The sequence below is a fragment of the Ovis canadensis genome, chromosome 3 (assembly GCF_042477335.2).
Source record: "Ovis canadensis isolate MfBH-ARS-UI-01 breed Bighorn chromosome 3, ARS-UI_OviCan_v2, whole genome shotgun sequence".
Taxonomy (NCBI): Eukaryota; Metazoa; Chordata; class Mammalia; order Artiodactyla; family Bovidae; genus Ovis; species Ovis canadensis.
Genome location: NC_091247.1, coordinates 202,771,535 through 202,790,747, shown reverse-complemented (window position 1 = coordinate 202,790,747; position 19,213 = coordinate 202,771,535). Strand labels below are relative to the sequence as shown.

General features: G+C 36.6%; 1 protein-coding gene across 3 annotated transcripts in view; it reads left to right on the top strand.

Moving 5' to 3' along the window:
- Window positions 1–19,213, top strand: part of PIK3C2G (phosphatidylinositol-4-phosphate 3-kinase catalytic subunit type 2 gamma) — a 651,998-nt gene that overhangs the window by 543,989 nt on the left and 88,796 nt on the right. For all 3 annotated transcript variants that reach the window (XM_069585610.1, XM_069585608.1, XM_069585609.1), the window contains exons 27-29: window positions 9,143–9,332; window positions 9,832–9,953; window positions 15,328–15,436. In XM_069585610.1, coding sequence (XP_069441711.1) covers window positions 9,143–9,332; window positions 9,832–9,953; window positions 15,328–15,436 — 421 coding nt within the window. The remainder of the gene's footprint in view (window positions 1–9,142; window positions 9,333–9,831; window positions 9,954–15,327; window positions 15,437–19,213) is intronic.

Below are 19,213 nucleotides of genomic sequence, written 5' to 3'. Positions count from 1 at the left end.
AGACCATAGCAAAGATCAACAAAGCCAAAAGCTGGTTCTTTGAAAGGATAAATAAAATTGACAAACCATTAGCCAGACTCATCAAGAAGCAAAGAGAGAAAAATCAAATCAATAAAATTAGAAATGAAAATGGAGAGATCACAACAGACAACACAGAAATACAAAGGATCATAAGAGACTACTATCAGCAGTTGTATGCCAATAAAATGGACAACGTGGAAGAAATGGACAAATTCTAAAAAAGTACAATTTTCCAAAACTGAACCAGGAAGAAATAGAAAACCTTAACAGACCCATCACAAGCACGGAAATTGAAACGGTAATCAGAAATCTTCCAGCAAACAAAAGCCCAGGTCCAGACGGCTTCACAGCTGAATTCTACCAAAAATTTCAAGAAGAGCTAACACCTATCCTCCTCAAACTCTTCCAGAAAATTGCAGAGGAAGGTAAACTTCCAAACTCATTCTATGAGGCCACCATCACCCTAATACCAAAACCTGACAAAGATGTCACAAAAAAAGAAAACTATAGGCCAATATCACTGATGAACATAGATGCAAAAATCCTCAACAAAATTCTAGCAATCAGAATCCAACAACACATTAAAAAGATCATACACCATGACCAAGTGGGCTTTATCCCAGGGATGCAAGGATTCTTCAATATCCGCAAATCAATCAATGTAATTCACCACATTAACAAATTGAAAAATAAAAACCATATGATTGTCTCAGTAGATGCAGAGAAGGCCTTTGACAAAATTCAACATCCATTTATGATAAAAACTCTCCAGAAAGCAGGAATAGAAGGAACATACCTCAACATAATAAAAGCTATATATGACAAACCCACAGCAAACATTATCCTCAATGGTGAAAAACTGAAAGCATTTCCCCTAAAGTCAGGAACAAGACAAGGGTGTCCACTTTCACCGCTACTATTCAACGTAGTTCTGGAAGTTTTGGCCACAGCAATCAGAACAGAAAAAGAAATAAAAGGAATCCAAATTGGAAAAGAAGAAGTAAAACTCTCACTGTTTGCAGATGACATGATCCTCTACATGGAAAACCCTAAAGACTCCACCAGAAAATTACTAGAGCTAATCAATGCATATAGTAAAGTTGCAGGATATAAAATCAACACACAGAAATCCCTTGCATTCCTATACACTAATAATGAGAAAGTAGAAAAAGAAATTAAGGAAACAATTCCATTCACCATTGCAACGAAAAGAATAAAATACTTAGGAATATATCTACCTAAAGAAACTAAAGACCTATATATAGAAAACTATAAAACACTGATGAAAGAAATCAAAGAGGACACTAATAGATGGAGAAATATACCATGTTCATGGATCGGAAGAATCAATATAGTGAAAATGAGTATACTACCCAAAGCAATTTACAAATTCAATGCAATCCCTGTCAAGCTACCAGCCACATTTTTCACAGAACTAAAACAAATAATTTCAAGATTTGTATGGAAATACAAAAAACCTCGAATAGCCAAAGCAATCTTGAGAAAGAAGAATGGAACTGGAGGAATCAACTTGCCTGACTTCAGGCTCTACTACAAAGCCACAGTCATCAAGACAGTATGGTACTGGCACAAAGACAGACACATAGATCAATGGAACAAAATGTAAAGCCCAGAGATAAATCCACACACATATGGACACCTTATCTTTGACAAGGGAGGCAAGAATATACAATGGAGTAAAGACAATCTCTTTAACAAGTGGTGCTGGGAAAACTGGTCAACCACTTGTAAAAGAATGAAACTAGATCACTTTCTAACACCGCACACAAAAATAAACTCAAAATGGATTAAAGATCTAAATGTAAGATCAGAAACTATAAAACTCCTAGAGGAGAATATAGGCAAAACACTCTCCGACATAAATCACAGCAGGATCCTCTATGATCCACCTCCCAGAATTCTGGAAATAAAAGCAAAAATAAACAAATGGGATCTAATTAAAATTAAAAGCTTCTGCTCAACAAAGGAAAATATAAGCAAGGTGAAAAGACAGCCTTCTGAATGGGAGAAAATAATAGCAAATGAAGCAACTGACAAACAACTAATCTCAAAAATATACAAGCAACTTATGCAGCTCAATTCCAGAAAAATAAATGACCCAATCAAAAAATGGGCCAAAGAACTAAATAGACATTTCTCCAAAGAAGACATATGGATGGCTAACAAACACATGAAAAGATGCTCAACATCACTCGTTATTAGAGAAATGCAAATCAAAACCACAATGAGGTACCACTTCACACCAGTCAGAATGTCTGCGATCCAAAAATCTGCAAGCAATAAATGCTGGAGAGGGTGTGGAGAAAAGGGAACCCTCCTACACTGTTGGTGGGAATGCAAGCTAGTACAGCCACTATGGAGAACAGTGTGGAGATTCCTTTAAAAATTGCAAATAGAACTACCTTATGACCCAGCAATCCCACTGCTGGGCATACACACCGAGGAAACCAGAATTGAAAGAGACACATGTACCCCAATGTTCATCGCAGCACTGTTTATAATAGCCAGGACATGGAAACAACCTAGATGTCCATCAGCAGATGAATGGATAAGAAAGCTGTGGTACATATACACAATGGAGTATTACTCAGCCGTAAAAAAGAATTCATTTGAATCAGTTCTGATGAGATGGATGAAACTGGAGCCAATTATACAGAGTGAAGTAAGCCAGAAAGAAAAACACCAATACAGTATACTAACATATATATATGGAATTTAGGAAGATGGCAATGACAACCCTGTATGCAAGAGAGGAAAAAAGACACAGATGTGTATAACGGACTTTTGGACTCAGAGGGAGAGGGAGAGGGTGGGATGATTTGAGAGAATGGGAATTCTAACATGTATACTATTATGTAAGAATTGAATCGCCAGTCCATGTCTGACGTAGGGTGCAGCATGCTTGGGGCTGGTGCATGGGGATGACCCAGAGAGATGTTGTGGGGAGGGAGGTGGGAGGGGGGGGTCATGTTTGGGAACGCATGTAAGAATTAAAGATTTTAAAATTAAAAAAATAATAATAATTAAAAAAAAAAGATTGCCAGGAGAAATATCAATAACCTCAGATATGCGGATGACACCACCCTTACAGCAGAAAGTGAAGAGGAACAAAAAAGCCTCTTGATGAAAGTGAAAGAGGAGAGTGAAAAAGTTGGCTTAAAGCTCAACATTCAGAAAACGAAGATCATGGCATCCGGTCCCATCACTTCATTGGAAATAGATGGAGAAACAGTGGAAACAGTGTCAGACTTTATTTTGGGGGGCTCCAAAATCACTGCAGATGGTGACTACAGCCATGAAATTAAAAGACACTTCCTCCTTGGAAGAAAAGTTATGACCAACCTAGATAGTATATTCAAAAGCAGAGACATTACTTTGCAGACTAAGGTCCATCTAGTCAAGGCTATGGTTTTTCCTGTGGTCATGTATGGATGTGAGAGTTGGACTATGAAGAAGACTGAGTGCTGAAGAATTGATGTTTTTGAGCTGTGGTGTTGGAGAAGACTCTTGAGAGTCTCTTGGACTGCAAGGAGATCCAACCAGTCCATTCTGAAAGAGATCAACCCTGGAATTTCGTTGGAAGGAATGATGCTAAAGCTGAAGCTCCAGTACTTTGGCCACCTCATGCAAAGAGTTGACTCATTGGAAAAGACTCTGAGGCTGGGAGGGATTGGGGGCAGGAGGAGAAGGGGACGACAGAGGATGAGATGGCTGGATGGCATCACTGACCCGATGGACGTGAGTCTGAGTGAACTCTGGGAGACGGTGATGGACAGGGAGGCCTGGCTTGCTGCGATTCATGGGGTCGCAAAGAGTCGGACACAACGGAGCGACTGAAATGAACTGAACTGAACTGAAAGAAGAACAAGGTAAAAGAATTTTCAAGACTTATTGTAAATTTTAGCTATTTTAAAAAATGTAGTATTAACACAGAAATAGGCAAATTGATGAGTACAACCAAATGAAGAGGCCAAGAACAAGCTTATATGTATGTAGACCATCAGTGTTGGACAAAAGTTGAATCAGTGAGGAAAGAATGGTCTTTGCAATGAAAAAAAAAATGGTTAAAGTAATCATTGTATATCTATACTTCCAGATAGATCATTTTTTAAAAAATAAAGTTAACTCTAGTTTCTGAAATAGAGAGTTTGTTCATTCAACACATATTTGCGGGCTACTTACTCTGCACAAGTTATTGTAAAATTTTTCTTCCAAAATATATTTGTTGATGTTGTTCAGTCACTAGGTCACATCGGACTCTTTGTGACCCCATGGACTGCAGCAAGGCAGGCCTCTCTGTCCCTCCCCATCTCCCAAAGTTTGCCCAAGTTCATGTCCAAAATATATTACCGTTAAAAAAGCAGATTACATTTCAAATAATTGTGATTTTTGACTCTTGCCTTTTTTACCTCCATCTCACACAACTTCAAAATTCTTATAAAAACATGCTCCCTTTATCTGCCTGATTCCTTTCTTACCCTCCTCACTCTGTCAGCCACACTGAAGTTTTTTGCTGTCTGTTAAGTACCAGTCATCCATCTACCTCTGAGCTTCTAGATGAGCTGTTGTTTGTATCTAGAATATCCTCCAACAGAAATCCCCATGGTCTATGTTCTTGGCAAATTAAGTTTGTCAAATCACTCTGCCCATCTTTTCAGTGAGATTATCCCTGACCATCCTGCTTAAGGGGTTCCCCTGGTAGTTCAGCCAGTAAAGAATCTGCCTGCACTGCAGGAGACCCCAGTTTGATTCCTGGGTCAGGAAAATTCACTGCAGAAGGAATAGACCATCTACTCCAATATTCTTGGCTCAGCTGGTAAAGAATCCACCTGCAATTGTGGGAGGCCTGGGTTTGATCCCTGGGTTGGGAAGATCCCCTGGTGAAGGGAAAGGCTACCCGCTCTAGTATTCTGGCCTAGAGAATTCCATGGACTGTATAGTCCATGGGGTCACAAAGAGGCAAAGAGGCCTGAGCGACTTTCACTTTCATCCTGCTTAAAATGGCAGCTGTTTCCTACTGCATATTCCTTCTCCCCAGTTTCTATTTTAGTTTCTTCTATGGTTTCTATTGCTGTCTCAAATCCTATATTTTCATGTTTATTTCATGATAGTTTATATTCACATTATAGAAACTTTATAAGGGGAGACATTTCTGTCTGCTTTCTCATTGGTATATCCCACTATGCACCTGGCATATAACAAGAGTAAAACTAGTGGGAGTATCATCTGTGTCTGTGTGTCTGCTCGTTTGCACAAGTGTATAGAGAAATGGCAAAAGAAAACTACCAAACTGTTCATACTGGTTATTTGGGGGGAGGAGAGTGGGAACGGAAGAAGGATGAGGCAAACCTTTTACATTTTACTTAATGTTTTATTGTGCGGCTTGAATTACATTTTATTTAAAAAAGCAAATATTTTAGTGTGCCTGGAATTTCTTTCATAATTCGTAAAACAGATCAAATAGGGTAGCAAAACCCCGAAACTGTGGACAGCATCCAAAACAAAACTAAGTAACGAGGTATTCTTAAGAACAAGCAGGGAAGGGCAGATCATTAAGTTACAACACCTGTGTAACTGAATCTTATGAGAGGAAGCTAAGGAAGCTACAGGTTAGCTAAGGAAGCCACAGGGTATCTGATGGATCTGAGGACAAGGCTTCACAGAGCTCACAGGTACTCGTTGGAAAGCTGAGTGGGCCAATTTGATAAGCTATGAAGCAGCTGAAATGGGGAAGGACTTTTACACACTCCAGTTCACAAGAAAGGGCAAGGGTTCCATGGAAAATCTGAAAAGGTTGGAGAAGTCTATAAACTCTCAAAGGTAACTGACACTTCTTCCCTAGAAAAAGCCCTAAGCTGAAGACAAACTGCTATAAATATAATCCGAATGAAAAGAAAGATTGTAGAAGCAAAGGAAAAACAAAATCCAGAAAAAATTGGGGGCAAAGGGACAAGCCAAAGCAGCATATCTCAGAAAGTATGAAACAGTATTTTTTATTTTTTTACCACTGTGACAACAACAGAAAAGAGGGCTTAAGATCCTGAGAACTCTCTACTCCTTCCTGAAAGTTTAATTTCATCTTAAAATCAATAAGTAAGATGGATCATGTCTGAATGTCATACAAAATTAGAATTTAAGAAAAAGAAATAAGATGCAAATAAAATCTCTTCAATGAAAGTGTGCCAGAAACACATTCCTAACAAAGGGATAAACTGTTATATTTCAAATTGAGCTAAAAGAAATTAAGAAAATGATAAAGATATGAAGGAGCAATGTACATTATAATTAGAGAAAACTCAAAAATGAAATGATGAAACCTCCCAAAAATTAGAAAATAAGACATACTTTAATAAAGTCTCTGAAGAAGAAAACCAAAGTAATATATCAAAACAATATCAAAACTAAATTACATATTTAGTATTTTGATAAATATTAACATCATAATTCAAGAAGCTTTCAGAAAAATGAAAAGACTTGAAATTACATATGAAAAAGACACTTTGCATATTGAGAAAGTTACCCAAAATAACCAACCTGAAACATATTTTTGGAGAAAGTGTTGGATTTCAGGGGAAAAGAAAAAACTTGCTTTAAGCATCTAGGCAAAAAGATCAATTCATTTGTAAGGGAAAGAAGTTCAGACTGTCATAAGAAATTTGGGTCATAATCCTTTATTCCAGAAGAAAAATAATATTTTTGTGACCCCCAAAAAGGAAAACGTGAGCCACGATACTGTAGCCAGTAAAATTGACTTTTGTGTATAAAGGCCACAGAAAAACTGTTAGCAACACCCAGAACTCAGAAACTTACTTTCTTGAGCACTTCTGGCAGAATTTGCCAGAAAATGAGCATCAGATAGTCGAAATGATGGAGGGATGTGACCCAGGACTGGTAGAGCATATCGTATTTAATGATAGTTAGAAGAGGGAATGTGTAATATGTATAGTATAGATACCATATGATGCAGATAGAATAGCTCTGTAAAAATGGGAGTGAAATAGGAAGCACATATGAAAAGTGAAGCAGGCATAAAGATTGCTTTATTATATGAACTGGGATAAAAAGGATAACACTGCAATCAGATACTGGAGAAAAAGGGCACAGGGGATAAAGGGTATTGTCTGAAGATAGTTATTATACCATTAGGACACAATTGCAAATCTTCTTAAATATAAATAATCATAATAATAAAGCAGAGATGATCCAAAACTAAACCAGAAAAAATAAATACAAGTGATAAGTATTCCATGTAAAATATATTAAATATAGTATTATAGTATACAACTTCTTAGAAAATAGTTGACAGAGGAAATCAAATATATTTGAAAATAAAACAATAAAAGTTCAATCATAATTTTTTAAAAAATGTTTAAATATAAGGAGAAGAAGGGAATAGTATAGAGAGTTCAGGGATAGATGTTGGGATTCTTGAAATATACACTATTTTGATAGATATAACTTCTGGAATTAAGTATTTTAAACAAATTGATGTTTTAAATTATTCCTAAAAAATAGAATACAAAAATCCGAGACCACATTGCCTGTCTCCTGAGAAACCTGTATGCGGATCAAGAAGCAAGAGTTAGAAATGCACATGGAACAGAGAACTGGATCAAAATTGGGAAAGGAGTACGTCAAGGCTATGTGTTGTCACCCTGCTTATTTAACTTATGCAGAGTACATCATGTGAAAAGCACAAGCTGGAATCAAGATTGTTGGGAAAAATATCAACAATCTCAAATATGCAGATGATACCATTCTAATGGCTGAAAGTAAAGAGGAATTAAAGAGTCTCTTGATGACAGTGAAAGAGGAGAGTGAAAAAGCTGGTTTAAAACTCAACATTCAAAAAAACTAAAATCATGGCATCCAGTCCCTTCACTTCACGGCAAATAGAAGGGGAAAAAAATGGAAACAGTGACAGACTTTATTTTCTTGGGCTCTAAAATCACTGCAGATGGTAACTGCAGCCATGAAATTAGAAGACGCTTGATTCTTGGAAGAAAAGCTATAACAATCTTAGAAAGTGTATTAAAAAGCAGAAACATCACTTTGCTGACAAAGGTCTGCCTAGTCAAAGTTACAGTTTTTCCCAGTAGTCATGTATGCATGTGAGAGCTGGACCATAAAGAAAGCTGAGTACTGAAGTACCGATGCTTTTAAACTTCAATGTTGAAGAAGAGTCTTGAGAGTCCCTTGGACTGCAAGGAGTTCAAGCCAGTCAGTCCTAAAGGAAATCAACCCTGGACATTCATTGGAAGGACTGATGGTGAAGTGAAGCTCCAATACTTTGGCCACCTGATGGGAAGAGCTGATTCATTGGAAAAGATCCTGATGCTGGGAAAGATTGAGGGCAGGAGGAGAAGGGGACAACAGAGGACGAGATGGTTGGATGGCATCACAGACTCAATGGGTATGAGTTTGAGCAAACTCCAAGAGTTAGTAGAGGATATAGGAGCCTGGTGTGCTACAGTCCATGAGGTTGCAAAGAGTTGGACATGACATAATACTGAACAACAACAAAAACAGAAATTATAAGTTTAAAGAAGTCAAAATAGAAATATTGCAATTAGTTTTATATTTCACCATGGAAGTTAAGATGTGAATTTGAAGTTGATAAAAATAATGTTTACTATTTTGCTGTCTTGCATACAGGGTCATCATTGCCATCTTTCTAAATTCCATATATGTGTGTTAGTATACTGTATTGGTGTTTTTCTTTCTGGCTTACTTCACTCTGTATAATCGGCTCCAGTTTCATCCATCTCATCAGAACTGATTCAAATGTATTCTTTTTAACAGCTGAGTAATACTCCATTGTGTATATGTACCACAGCTTTCATGTCCATTCATCTGCTGATGGACATCTAGGTTGTTTCAGTATTGTAAAGTAAAATAATGTAAAACTAAAAATTAAAAAATAAAAAAAAGAATCAATGAAAGAAAAAAAATAATGTTTACTATTAATAGTTGTACTCCAAATCAATAGGTATGGTCCTTGACTTTTCCATCCACATCTAACACAAGGAAATGGCTCAAGTGAAATGGGTCAACTCAGGGGGAACATCACTCACTATCTTATCTTTTTTCATTTTTCTAGGAAAATAAAGGAAAGTCTGGAGTGCTTCCCTGTGAAATTGAATAACTTAATCCACACACTTGCACAAATGACAGCCATAAGCCTTGCCAAATCGACTTCACAGACGTTTTCCCAGGAATCCTGTATGCCTGGTGCAAGCAGGTCAATCCAAAGAGCGACAGTCTTAGGGTTCAGCAAGAAAACCAGCCACGTAAGTTTCAAGACTGTCATCTTGACTTTAATGTCATTTGACTACATCTCCCACTTTGCTTCACTGCACACATTCTTCCTGATACCATGCTTATTTTTTTTTTACTATGCATATGAAAAATCAGTTAGTTTGAGCAGAAGTGCCATTAAGGAGGATGTTCCAAGGAGAAATCATAACAACCAGAGCTGTTAATAGAGAATCATCAAAGAGAACAGTTCCTGCCGGTGGTAGACTATAAATCAAGAACTAATTAAAATGTCCACGAAGAAAGAAGAACAGAAATTAGGCAGTCTCTTCCCAGCACCTAAGATTATGATACCTTTCTATACTGTGTGTTTATAGGTAATTTTACCTTTACAAAATGCACCTCTTATCTTTTGTGATGACTTTTTTTTTTGGCAGAAATTCTTGCTTTGTTTAGTTTACACAGAGCCAGATTTTGGAATGTATTGAAGGTTGATACTGCCGTCTTTTGATTTTGTCTATTTATTTTCTGCAGCTGTATCTAATCCAGGTGACTCACAGTAACAACGAAACAAGCCTGACAGAAAAGTCATTTGACCAGTTTGCAAAACTTCACAGCCAACTTCAAAAGCAGTTTGTATCACTGACCCTCCCAGAGTAAGTATTGTCCTCCCTAGGGTTTTGCTTTCAGTACTTGCCCTTAAACATAAGGAGAAATTATGGTTTGGGGGTTTTCTATTTGTGAACAATACACCATTCTGATTCTAGTTCCACTGAACCTATTCAAGCAGTCTCTATTGCTCTCAGAATAAAGAACTTTTTGTCTCATAAAACAGAAGAAGGTTTTTAAATTTTGTCTGCTTTCAGACATTGGTGTTGTAGACAAAAAAAATCAGAACTAATTACATTTTTCATCAATTATCAGCAAAATTGTTTTCTTTGCCTGTTTTTAAAATTTAACCTTTTTCTAGAATTTTCTGTTAAAATAAAATTGAAAATGCAGAACAAAATTGGATATATCTTCTCTTTCAGCAAATAATGGTGACAAAAAGCTCTGATATATTTATATGCTGTACAAGAAAAATTTATCAGTATCAATTAGTATACAAGTAAAATTTATTCACATCAATTCATTTTTGTTATTAATTTTTAACTTGATCCCCTGGAGAAGGAAATGGCAACCCACTCCAGTATTCTTGCCTGGAGAATCCCATGGACAGAGAAGCCTGGCAGGCTACAGTCTATGGGGTCACAAGAGTCGAACATGACTAAGCACAGAGCACACACATTAACTTGAACTTGGGTTATCTAAATTTAACTTGTTATTACCTTCATTTTGCAGTCTTGAGAACCATTGCTTCACTTCATGTTATAGCAAAAACATATTAAGCATAAACAAAGGGTATAATTCAAAATAACTTCCCATTAAATAAATCTAAATTTTATCACTTAGAACTAGCCAAATTTAGATTATAGACTTAAATATGTGTAATATCTTGACTTTTTAAAAAGGAACTCCTTAGAAATTATGATATTTGCACTTAAGCATATCAAATGTTACCTATAGAGTAGATTCTTGGTATCCACAAGGGATTGGTTCTAGGACCACCTTCCTGTGGACACCAAAATCCTTGCATGCTCAAGTCCTACATAAGATAGTGTAGTGTTTACATATAACCTACCCTCTTAAAGTCTCCTCTTACTTTAAATCACCTCTAGATTTTTTATAATATCTAATACAATATAAATGCTATGTAAATAGTTGTAAATACAATGTAAATGCTGTGTAAATATTTTCTGGCATGCAGCAAATTCAAATTTTGCATTTTGGAACTTTCTGGATTATCTTTTCCTGATAGTTCTATCTACAGTTGATTGAATCTTCAGATGTCGAACCTGCAGATAGGGAGAGCCAAATGTACCAGGATTTTTCTTGAGTAAATGGTCCTCTAACAATAGGAATGTTCATACCTGACCTGACATACTTGGTACATGTGGATTTTCATTAGACTTTCAGGGTTTAGTCACTTACCAAAGTATAAATCTAAGCAACATCACCAGTGCAATACAATATTGTAAAGTAATTAACCTCCAATTAAATAAATTTATATTTTTTTAAAAAATCACAAATTCATCAGAGTAAGAGACTGACAGGGAAGGAATGTCATTGTGAAAACTTAAAGACAACATCAGCTTTAAGAATTATTGAAAAACATCTAATATGATAACTGAGGAAAAGGAAATACTGGCCAAAAAGTTTAAAGTCCAGCTACAAATACTGAATTCAACATTAGTAGTTTCCATTGTACCTTACTTATTAATGATTTAGAAATTATGTTCGTTCATTTCTGTAAATGGTTGTTCCTTTAGGTTTCAAAAATGTCTCTGTGCTACTCTTTTCTCTCCTCAATACATATTAGTATAACCTGTAAAACTTTAAAGGTCAGTAATCTCTTTCCATGTGCCTCGTCTCGATTTTCAGCTTTAGTTAGGATTCTGCTTTGCTCAACAACTCCTGCCAGGTAATGGGACCTAAATTGATTTTAAAACCATTCAAGCAACATGTGGAAGGGAGGAAAATTTAGTCCTTTGTGCCCTGCACAATATTTGTATGCTTACAGTCCCAAAGGAGCTCAAGCTTATAGCAATGCATATAGATGAAGGATGAGGGCAAGATTTCCTCTGACTCCTAAATTTACCAAGAGGAGCTCTATGCAAATTATGTAAATCCAATCTAGAAAGTATGATCAGAAAGTTCAAATTAGACATATTGTAAAACAGTGGTCTTCAAATCAGGCTGTTTGTACTTATTGGTGCCTTCTGAGAATACAAACATAGGACTCTTCCTTGAAATTAATCATCTTCTTTAAAGTCATCTGCACTAGGGCTTCCCTGGTGACTCAACGGTAAAGAATCCACCTGCCAACGCAAGAGGCACAGGTTTGATCCCTGGTCCGAGAAGATCCTACATGCCGCAGAGCAACTAAGCCTGTGCACCACAACTATTTAGAACCTGGTGGGCTGCCCTCTATGGGGTCGCACAGAGTCGGACATGACTGAAGCAACTTAGCAGCAGCAGCAGCTGGAGCCTGGGAGCAGCAACAACTCAAGCACGCAGTCCCTAGAGCCTGTGCTCTGCAATAAGAGGAGCCACTGCAATGAGAAGCCCTCGCACTGCAGCTAGAGAGGACCCCCACTCACAACAACTAGACGAAAAACCCACGCAGCAACCAAGACCCAGCGCAGCAAACAGTAAATGAATAAAATTATAAAATAAAAATGAAACTCATCTAGTTGGGAAAGATTGATTTCCTTTCCCTCGTTTACTTTCACCATTGCTCTTCTCCCAGCCATCCAGGATTTTATGCTGATACACTGTCCCAGGGAGTACAAAGTCTCTGAGGCTCAAAGAAAGGGCAAACCAAAATATCGGTATTGGTACTGAGAAAATGAATTATTCTAATAACTGGATATCAAATCTGTTTGCAGGTCAGGTTTTTCTTAATCTGTGGTGTGAACAGAATTGAGAGAGGACTTGTCAGCACCATCAGATAAAATATCCTAAAAAATCATTTTCAAGAACTATTACTATGTTATATTTGACATATAACTCAAATGCACTTCAAACAATTGAAGGACATTACTGGAGCTGAATTCCTTAATTCTCAAATATTTATTTACATTCAAGAAATGGGAATACCAGACTACCTGATCTGCCTCTTGAGAAACCTATATGCATGTCAGGAAGCAACAGTTAGAACTGAACACGGAACAATGGACTGGTTCCAAATAGGAAAAGGAGTACATCAAGGCTGTATATTGTCACCCTGCTTATTTAACTTATATGCAGAGTACATCATGAGAAACACTGGGCTGCATGAAGCAAAAGCTGGAATCAAGATTGCCGGGAGAATTATCAGTAACCTCAGATATGCAGATGATACCATGCTTAAGGCACAAAGTGAAGAGGAACTAAAAAGCCTCTTGATGAAAGTGAAAGAGGAGAGTGAAAAAGTTGGCTTAAAGCTAAACATTCAGAAAACGAAGATCATGGCATCTGGTCCCATCACTTCATGAGAAACAGACGAGGAAACAGTGGAAACAGTGTCAGACTTTATTTATTTATTTATTTATTTATTTATTTATTTATTTTTGGAGCTCCAAAATCACTGCAGATGGTGATTGCAGCCATGAAATTAAGAGATGCTTACTCCTTGGAAGAAAAGTTATGACCAACCTAGATAGCATATTCAAAAGCAGAGACATTACTTTGCCAACAAAGGTCCATCTAGTCAAGGCTATGGTTTTTCCAGTGGTCATGTATGGATGTGAGAGTTGGACTGTGAAGAAAGCTGAGGGCCGAAGAATTGATGCTTTTGAACCGTGGTGTTGGAGAAGACTCTTGAGAGTCCCTTGGACTGCAAGGAGGTCCAACCAGTCCATTCTAAAGATCATCCCTGGATGTTCTTTGGAAGGAATGATGCTAAAGCTGAAACTCCAGTACTTCGGCCACCTCATGCGAAGAGTTGACTCATTGGAAAAGACTCTGATGCTGGGAGGGATTGGAGGCAGGAGGGAAAGGGGATGACAGAGGATGAGATGGCTGGATGGCATCACCGACTCGATGGACGTGAGTTTGAGTGAACTCCGGGAGATGGTGATGGATAGGGAGGCCTGGCGTGCTGCAATTCATGGGGTCGCAAAGGGTCGGACACGACTGAGCAACTGAACTGAACTGAACTGAATATTTTTTAGTACATCCATCTATAAAAATGGAATAGAACTAATGTTGAACTCCATTTTATTCTAGAAATAAATTTCATCCACAATAAATTAATATTTAAAACCAGGAAAATCTACTTACCAAATGTATTTCTGTGCTTTGATTAATTATACATGATACTAAATTTTATGATAAGTAAATCTGGATGAAAACTTTTAATACTTTAAGCCTTAGAACTGCAAAAGTGAAAAAGTAAAATATCAATTATTTAAAGACACAGACATATTATTTTGAATTTCCCTGATGTTTCCGACAAGAAGCAATGGATAGGATGTCCTGCGGTTGTCACATACTTCGGTGTGTTTGCTGACAACCCTTTACCATCCCCCATGCTCCTTTGCCCAGGGGAAGGTCTAGACCAAAGCAGCAGAAGAAGGAGGCAACAGCAAGACTGCAGTCAGAGGGAGCTGCTAGACAGTTTCTGAACTATGCATTTAACCAGAAAAGTTAAAGTGTTCGTCGCTCAGTTGTGTCCAACGCTTTGTGACCCATGGACTGTAGTCCGCCAAGGCTCCCCTGTCCATAGAATTCTCCAGACAAGAATACTGGAGTGGGCAGCTATTCCCTTCTCCAGGGGATCTTCCCAACCCAAGAAGCAAACCTGAGTCTCCTGCATTGCAAGCAGATTCCTTGCCATCTGAGCTACCAGGGAAGCCCTTAAGCAGCAAAAGCTGTTGCCTTTAACAGGTCATGCCACCCCATAATTGGTCGTAATCAATGTCCAACCCATCAAGATGAATCATCAGATATCGAAGAGGAAATTTTGCAAGTCAGACCTCTAAGGAAAGTGATACTTTGTTCCAAAAAACTAACACCAGATGGAAGCATATGTCACTTGGTGAAATGTTTAATTTAGCTAGTGTAGCAGTGTCTCTAGTGAACCCAGAAGCAACAATACCATCTGACTTTTTGGGAAAATTATGAATCATTAAATTTCAGAAAGTATTTATTAACCCCCACATGTATTAAAAGACAAAATGTGTGGTCTGCCATAAATACAGTAAGAGGGAAAATATATATTAGTTTAGTGTGCTAAATTAAATTAGTGTTAATATTAATGATGGTTAAAATAGCACATGTCCACAGCCATGTTAATAAAACTCTCAGAATTAATCATGTATTCTGTGGTTTTATAAAGTGTTTTCATTGGCTCTTCCATCTGATGCAGCTATAACTCCATGAACGATTCTAAGATACAGACACCAATTTTCAAACTAATGAAAATATACTTTTTTTCTTTTAAAACAGGTTTCCTCATTGGTGGCACTTACCTTTTACAGATTTAGATCACAAAAGATTCAGAGATCTAAATCATTACATGGAACAGATATTAAATGGATCGTATGAAGTTGCAAACGTATGTTACAATTTACTTTTGATATTTTTACATAACATACAAACTGTTTTATATATCATTACTGGGAATATTTTTAAATACTTTATACCATTTTTAGTCCTACATTTACTCAACACATGTGCAAATTAAAGTTATCTTGTCAATTCTGTGCAAAAACCAACCAGGGTTTTAGTTGAAATTCCATCTTAATATGTTTCAATCCATTGTCATATACCCATTTAAGTATTTTTAGAATGTTCATTCAATAATAGTTTATTGTTCTATGCATAAAGGTCTTTAAAATATTTTGTTATACCAGATATGGTACTTTTTAAAAATCCTTTTTCACCAGTATACAAATAGAACTGATTTTATATTTTGACTTCTTACTCAATAGTCCTACTAACTTCACTTTTATTTCTAATAATCATCTGTGTAATCATCCATGTTGTTTCTGAATTTTCAATGTATGATCATATCATCTGCAGATAACAAGAAGTTTTTTATTTATGTATTAATGGAACAAGTTAAAAGTGTTAGTCGCTCAGTCGTATCCAACAGTTTTTGACCCGTTGGGCTGAATTCCTGCCTGGCTCCTCTGTCCATGGAATTCTTCAGGCAAGAATACTGGAGTGGGTTGCCATTTCCTTCTCCAGGAGGTCTTCCCAATCCAGGGATCGAACCTGGGCCTCCCGCACTGCAGGCAGATTCTTTACCATCTGAGCCACCAGGTTCCAAAATTTATGTATGCATTTCTTTTCTTTGCTATTTCGTACTCTCTAGGGCTTCTAGTATATACTGAATTGAAATAGTAATGGTGGATATACTTATGTTATTCCTGAATCCAGGGAAGAAGCATCTAATATTTCCTCATTAAGTATGTAAGTTTTAATGGGCTTCCCTGATAGCTCCATTGATAAAGAATCTGCCTGCAATGCAGGAGACCCCAGGTGTATTCCTGGGTCAGGAAGATCCACTGGAGAAGGGATGGGCTACTCACTCCAGTATTCTTGGGTTTCCCTTGTGGCTGAGCTGGTAAAGAATCCACCTGCAATGCGGGAGACCTGGGTTCTATCCCTGGGTTGGGAAGATCCCCTGGAGAAGGGAAAGGCAACCCACTCCAATATTCTGGCCTGGAGAATTCCATGGACCGCATAGTCCATGGGGTCGCAAAGAGTTGGACACGTCTAAGTGACTTTCACTTTCAAGTATGTACATTTTTATAGGTACCCTTTATTATTTTGTTTCCTTTTATTCCTAGATTGTAATAGTTTTTACAGTGAAGCTTGAATTTATCAAATTTTTTTCCTGAATCTATTGGGCTAATCAATGATCATCCAATAATCCTGGTTTTCTCCTTTATTGTTTTAATGTGGTGAATTACACTGCTGAACTTTCTAATTTTAAACAAGTTTGCTTTACTAAAATAAACTTCACATGGTTGTATGTATCATCCTTTTTTTATGTATTATTGGATTTGATTTAACATTTTTTTCTTTACCATTTGTTTACATCTTTGTTTATGACAGAGACTGGCCTGAAGTTTTGCCTTCTTACAAAGTCATTACCAGGTTTCAGAATCAAGAACATTCTGGCCTCATAATATTAGTTGCAAAGAGTTACAGCTTTCCCCACACACACACACTCTGGAAGAGTTTGTATAAAATTGCTTTTATTTCTTCAATGTGTAAAGTCATGTAGGTCTGGAGATTCCATTTATTTGAGTTGTAAGTCATTTCATATTTTCTATTTCTTCTTGGTTCTATTTGTTAAGTTACATTTCTCTAGGAGTTTGTGCTAATCTATTGGTATAAAGTTATTCATAATATCCTATTATAATCTTTTAAACATTTATATGATCTGAACAGATATTCACTCTTTGATTTCTCACACATATCATTTCCTGATCAGCAATTCTGAGGATTATGAATTTTACCAGTCTTTGCAAAAAATGAAACTTGGAGTTTATTGACCCTCTCTATTGTACTATTTCACTATTTCATTTATTTTTTAATCTTTATTATTTTCTTCCTTTGTTTCCTTTCTATTAATAACATCCTCACATAGCTAATTGTTTATTTTCAACCTGTCTTCACTTACCCATTTAAAATTCTATGTCCTTTCTTCTAATCAAGTTTTAATAGCACCCCATAAATTTTTATATTCAGTGTTATATTTTCTTTATCATTCTTCCAAAATATTGATAAAATTTTCACTGTGAATTTTCCTAGACCCATGGATTAAGTCTCTTTAACACACTTGAGTTTTATGTGCTGTACCAAAAATATACTATATCCATAAACTTAATAAATACTTGTTATTGCTGTTTTATGCAATCAACATATCTTTAATGTTACTCAAATATATCATTTCCATTGCTTCCTGTAAACTCTGGATTTCCATCTTGGAATTTTTTCCCCCCTATACCTGAAGAACATTGTCTACTATTCCCCTGAATATGAAGTTGCTGCTAAAAAAAAAAAAAACCTCTGTACTTGAATATGTCTGAAGAGTTTTTATTTTATCTACATTCTTGAAGGATATTTTTGCTGACTATAGTATTTGGATAGCAGTGATTTTTATTCTGAAAAACTTTAAAGCTATCATTTCATTGTCTTTTAGCTTTCATTGATTCTATTGAGAATTCATCTGTTATAATTGTTGTTTCTATGAAAAGTTGTTTTTATTCTTTATAATATTGTTCTTTTTACTGTTGGTTTTCTGCAGTTTTATTTTCATTTGCTCAGATACGACTTTGTTTCTACTGATGATGCTAGAGCTTCAGCACTTTTTGAGTTTGTGCCATGATGTCTTTCGTCATCTTGGGAAAGTCCTCAGTCATGAACACTTCACATATTGTTCATACCATTTCCTCTCTCCCCCTTTTCTGGGACTTCAATCACATATATGTTAATCCTTCTCACTGTACCCTCTATGTCTCATGCCTGTACTCCTGTGTGTTTTGGTCTTTGTCCTCTGCGACTTAGTTTCTGAATGGTTTCTTCTAACTTATGTACTGATCTGTGTTCAACATACTGTGGAGTCAATTCTTTGAGTTCTTAATTTCAATTATTATATTCTTCAGATTTAGAATTTTTTTTTCCGATTCCTAGTTCTTTGCTAAAAATCTGTCCCCTTTATTATTTGTTTGAAAATGGTAAGCATAGTCATTTAAAATCTTCCTAAAACCCCAATATTGGGACCCACTGCATGTATATTTCTATGTTCTAAAGTTTCTGCTAGTTTTATTTATTTATTTATTTACTTTACAATATTGTATTGATTTTGCCATACATCAACATGAATCTACCATGGGTGTACACGTGTTCCCAATCCTGAACCCCCTTTCCCACCTCCCTCCCTGTAACCATCCCTTTGGGTCACCCCAGTGCACCAGCCCCAAGCATCCTGCACCCTGCATCAAACCTAGACTGGCAATTCGTTTCTTATATGATATTATGCATGTTTCAATGCCATTCTCCCAAATCATCCCATCCTCTCCCTCTCCCACAGAGTCCAAAAGACCTTTCTATACATCTGCGTCTCTTTTGCTGTCTCACATACAGAGTTATCGTTACCATCTTTCTAAATTCCATATATATGCATTAGTATACTGTATTGTTGGTTTTCTTTCTGGCTTACTTCACTCTGTATAATAGGTTCCAGTTTCATCCACCTCATTAGAACTGATTCAAATGTATTCTTTTTAATGGCTGAGTAATACTCCATTGTGTATATGTGCCACAGCTTTCTTATCCATTCATCTGCTGATGAACATCTAGGTTGCTGCCACGTCCT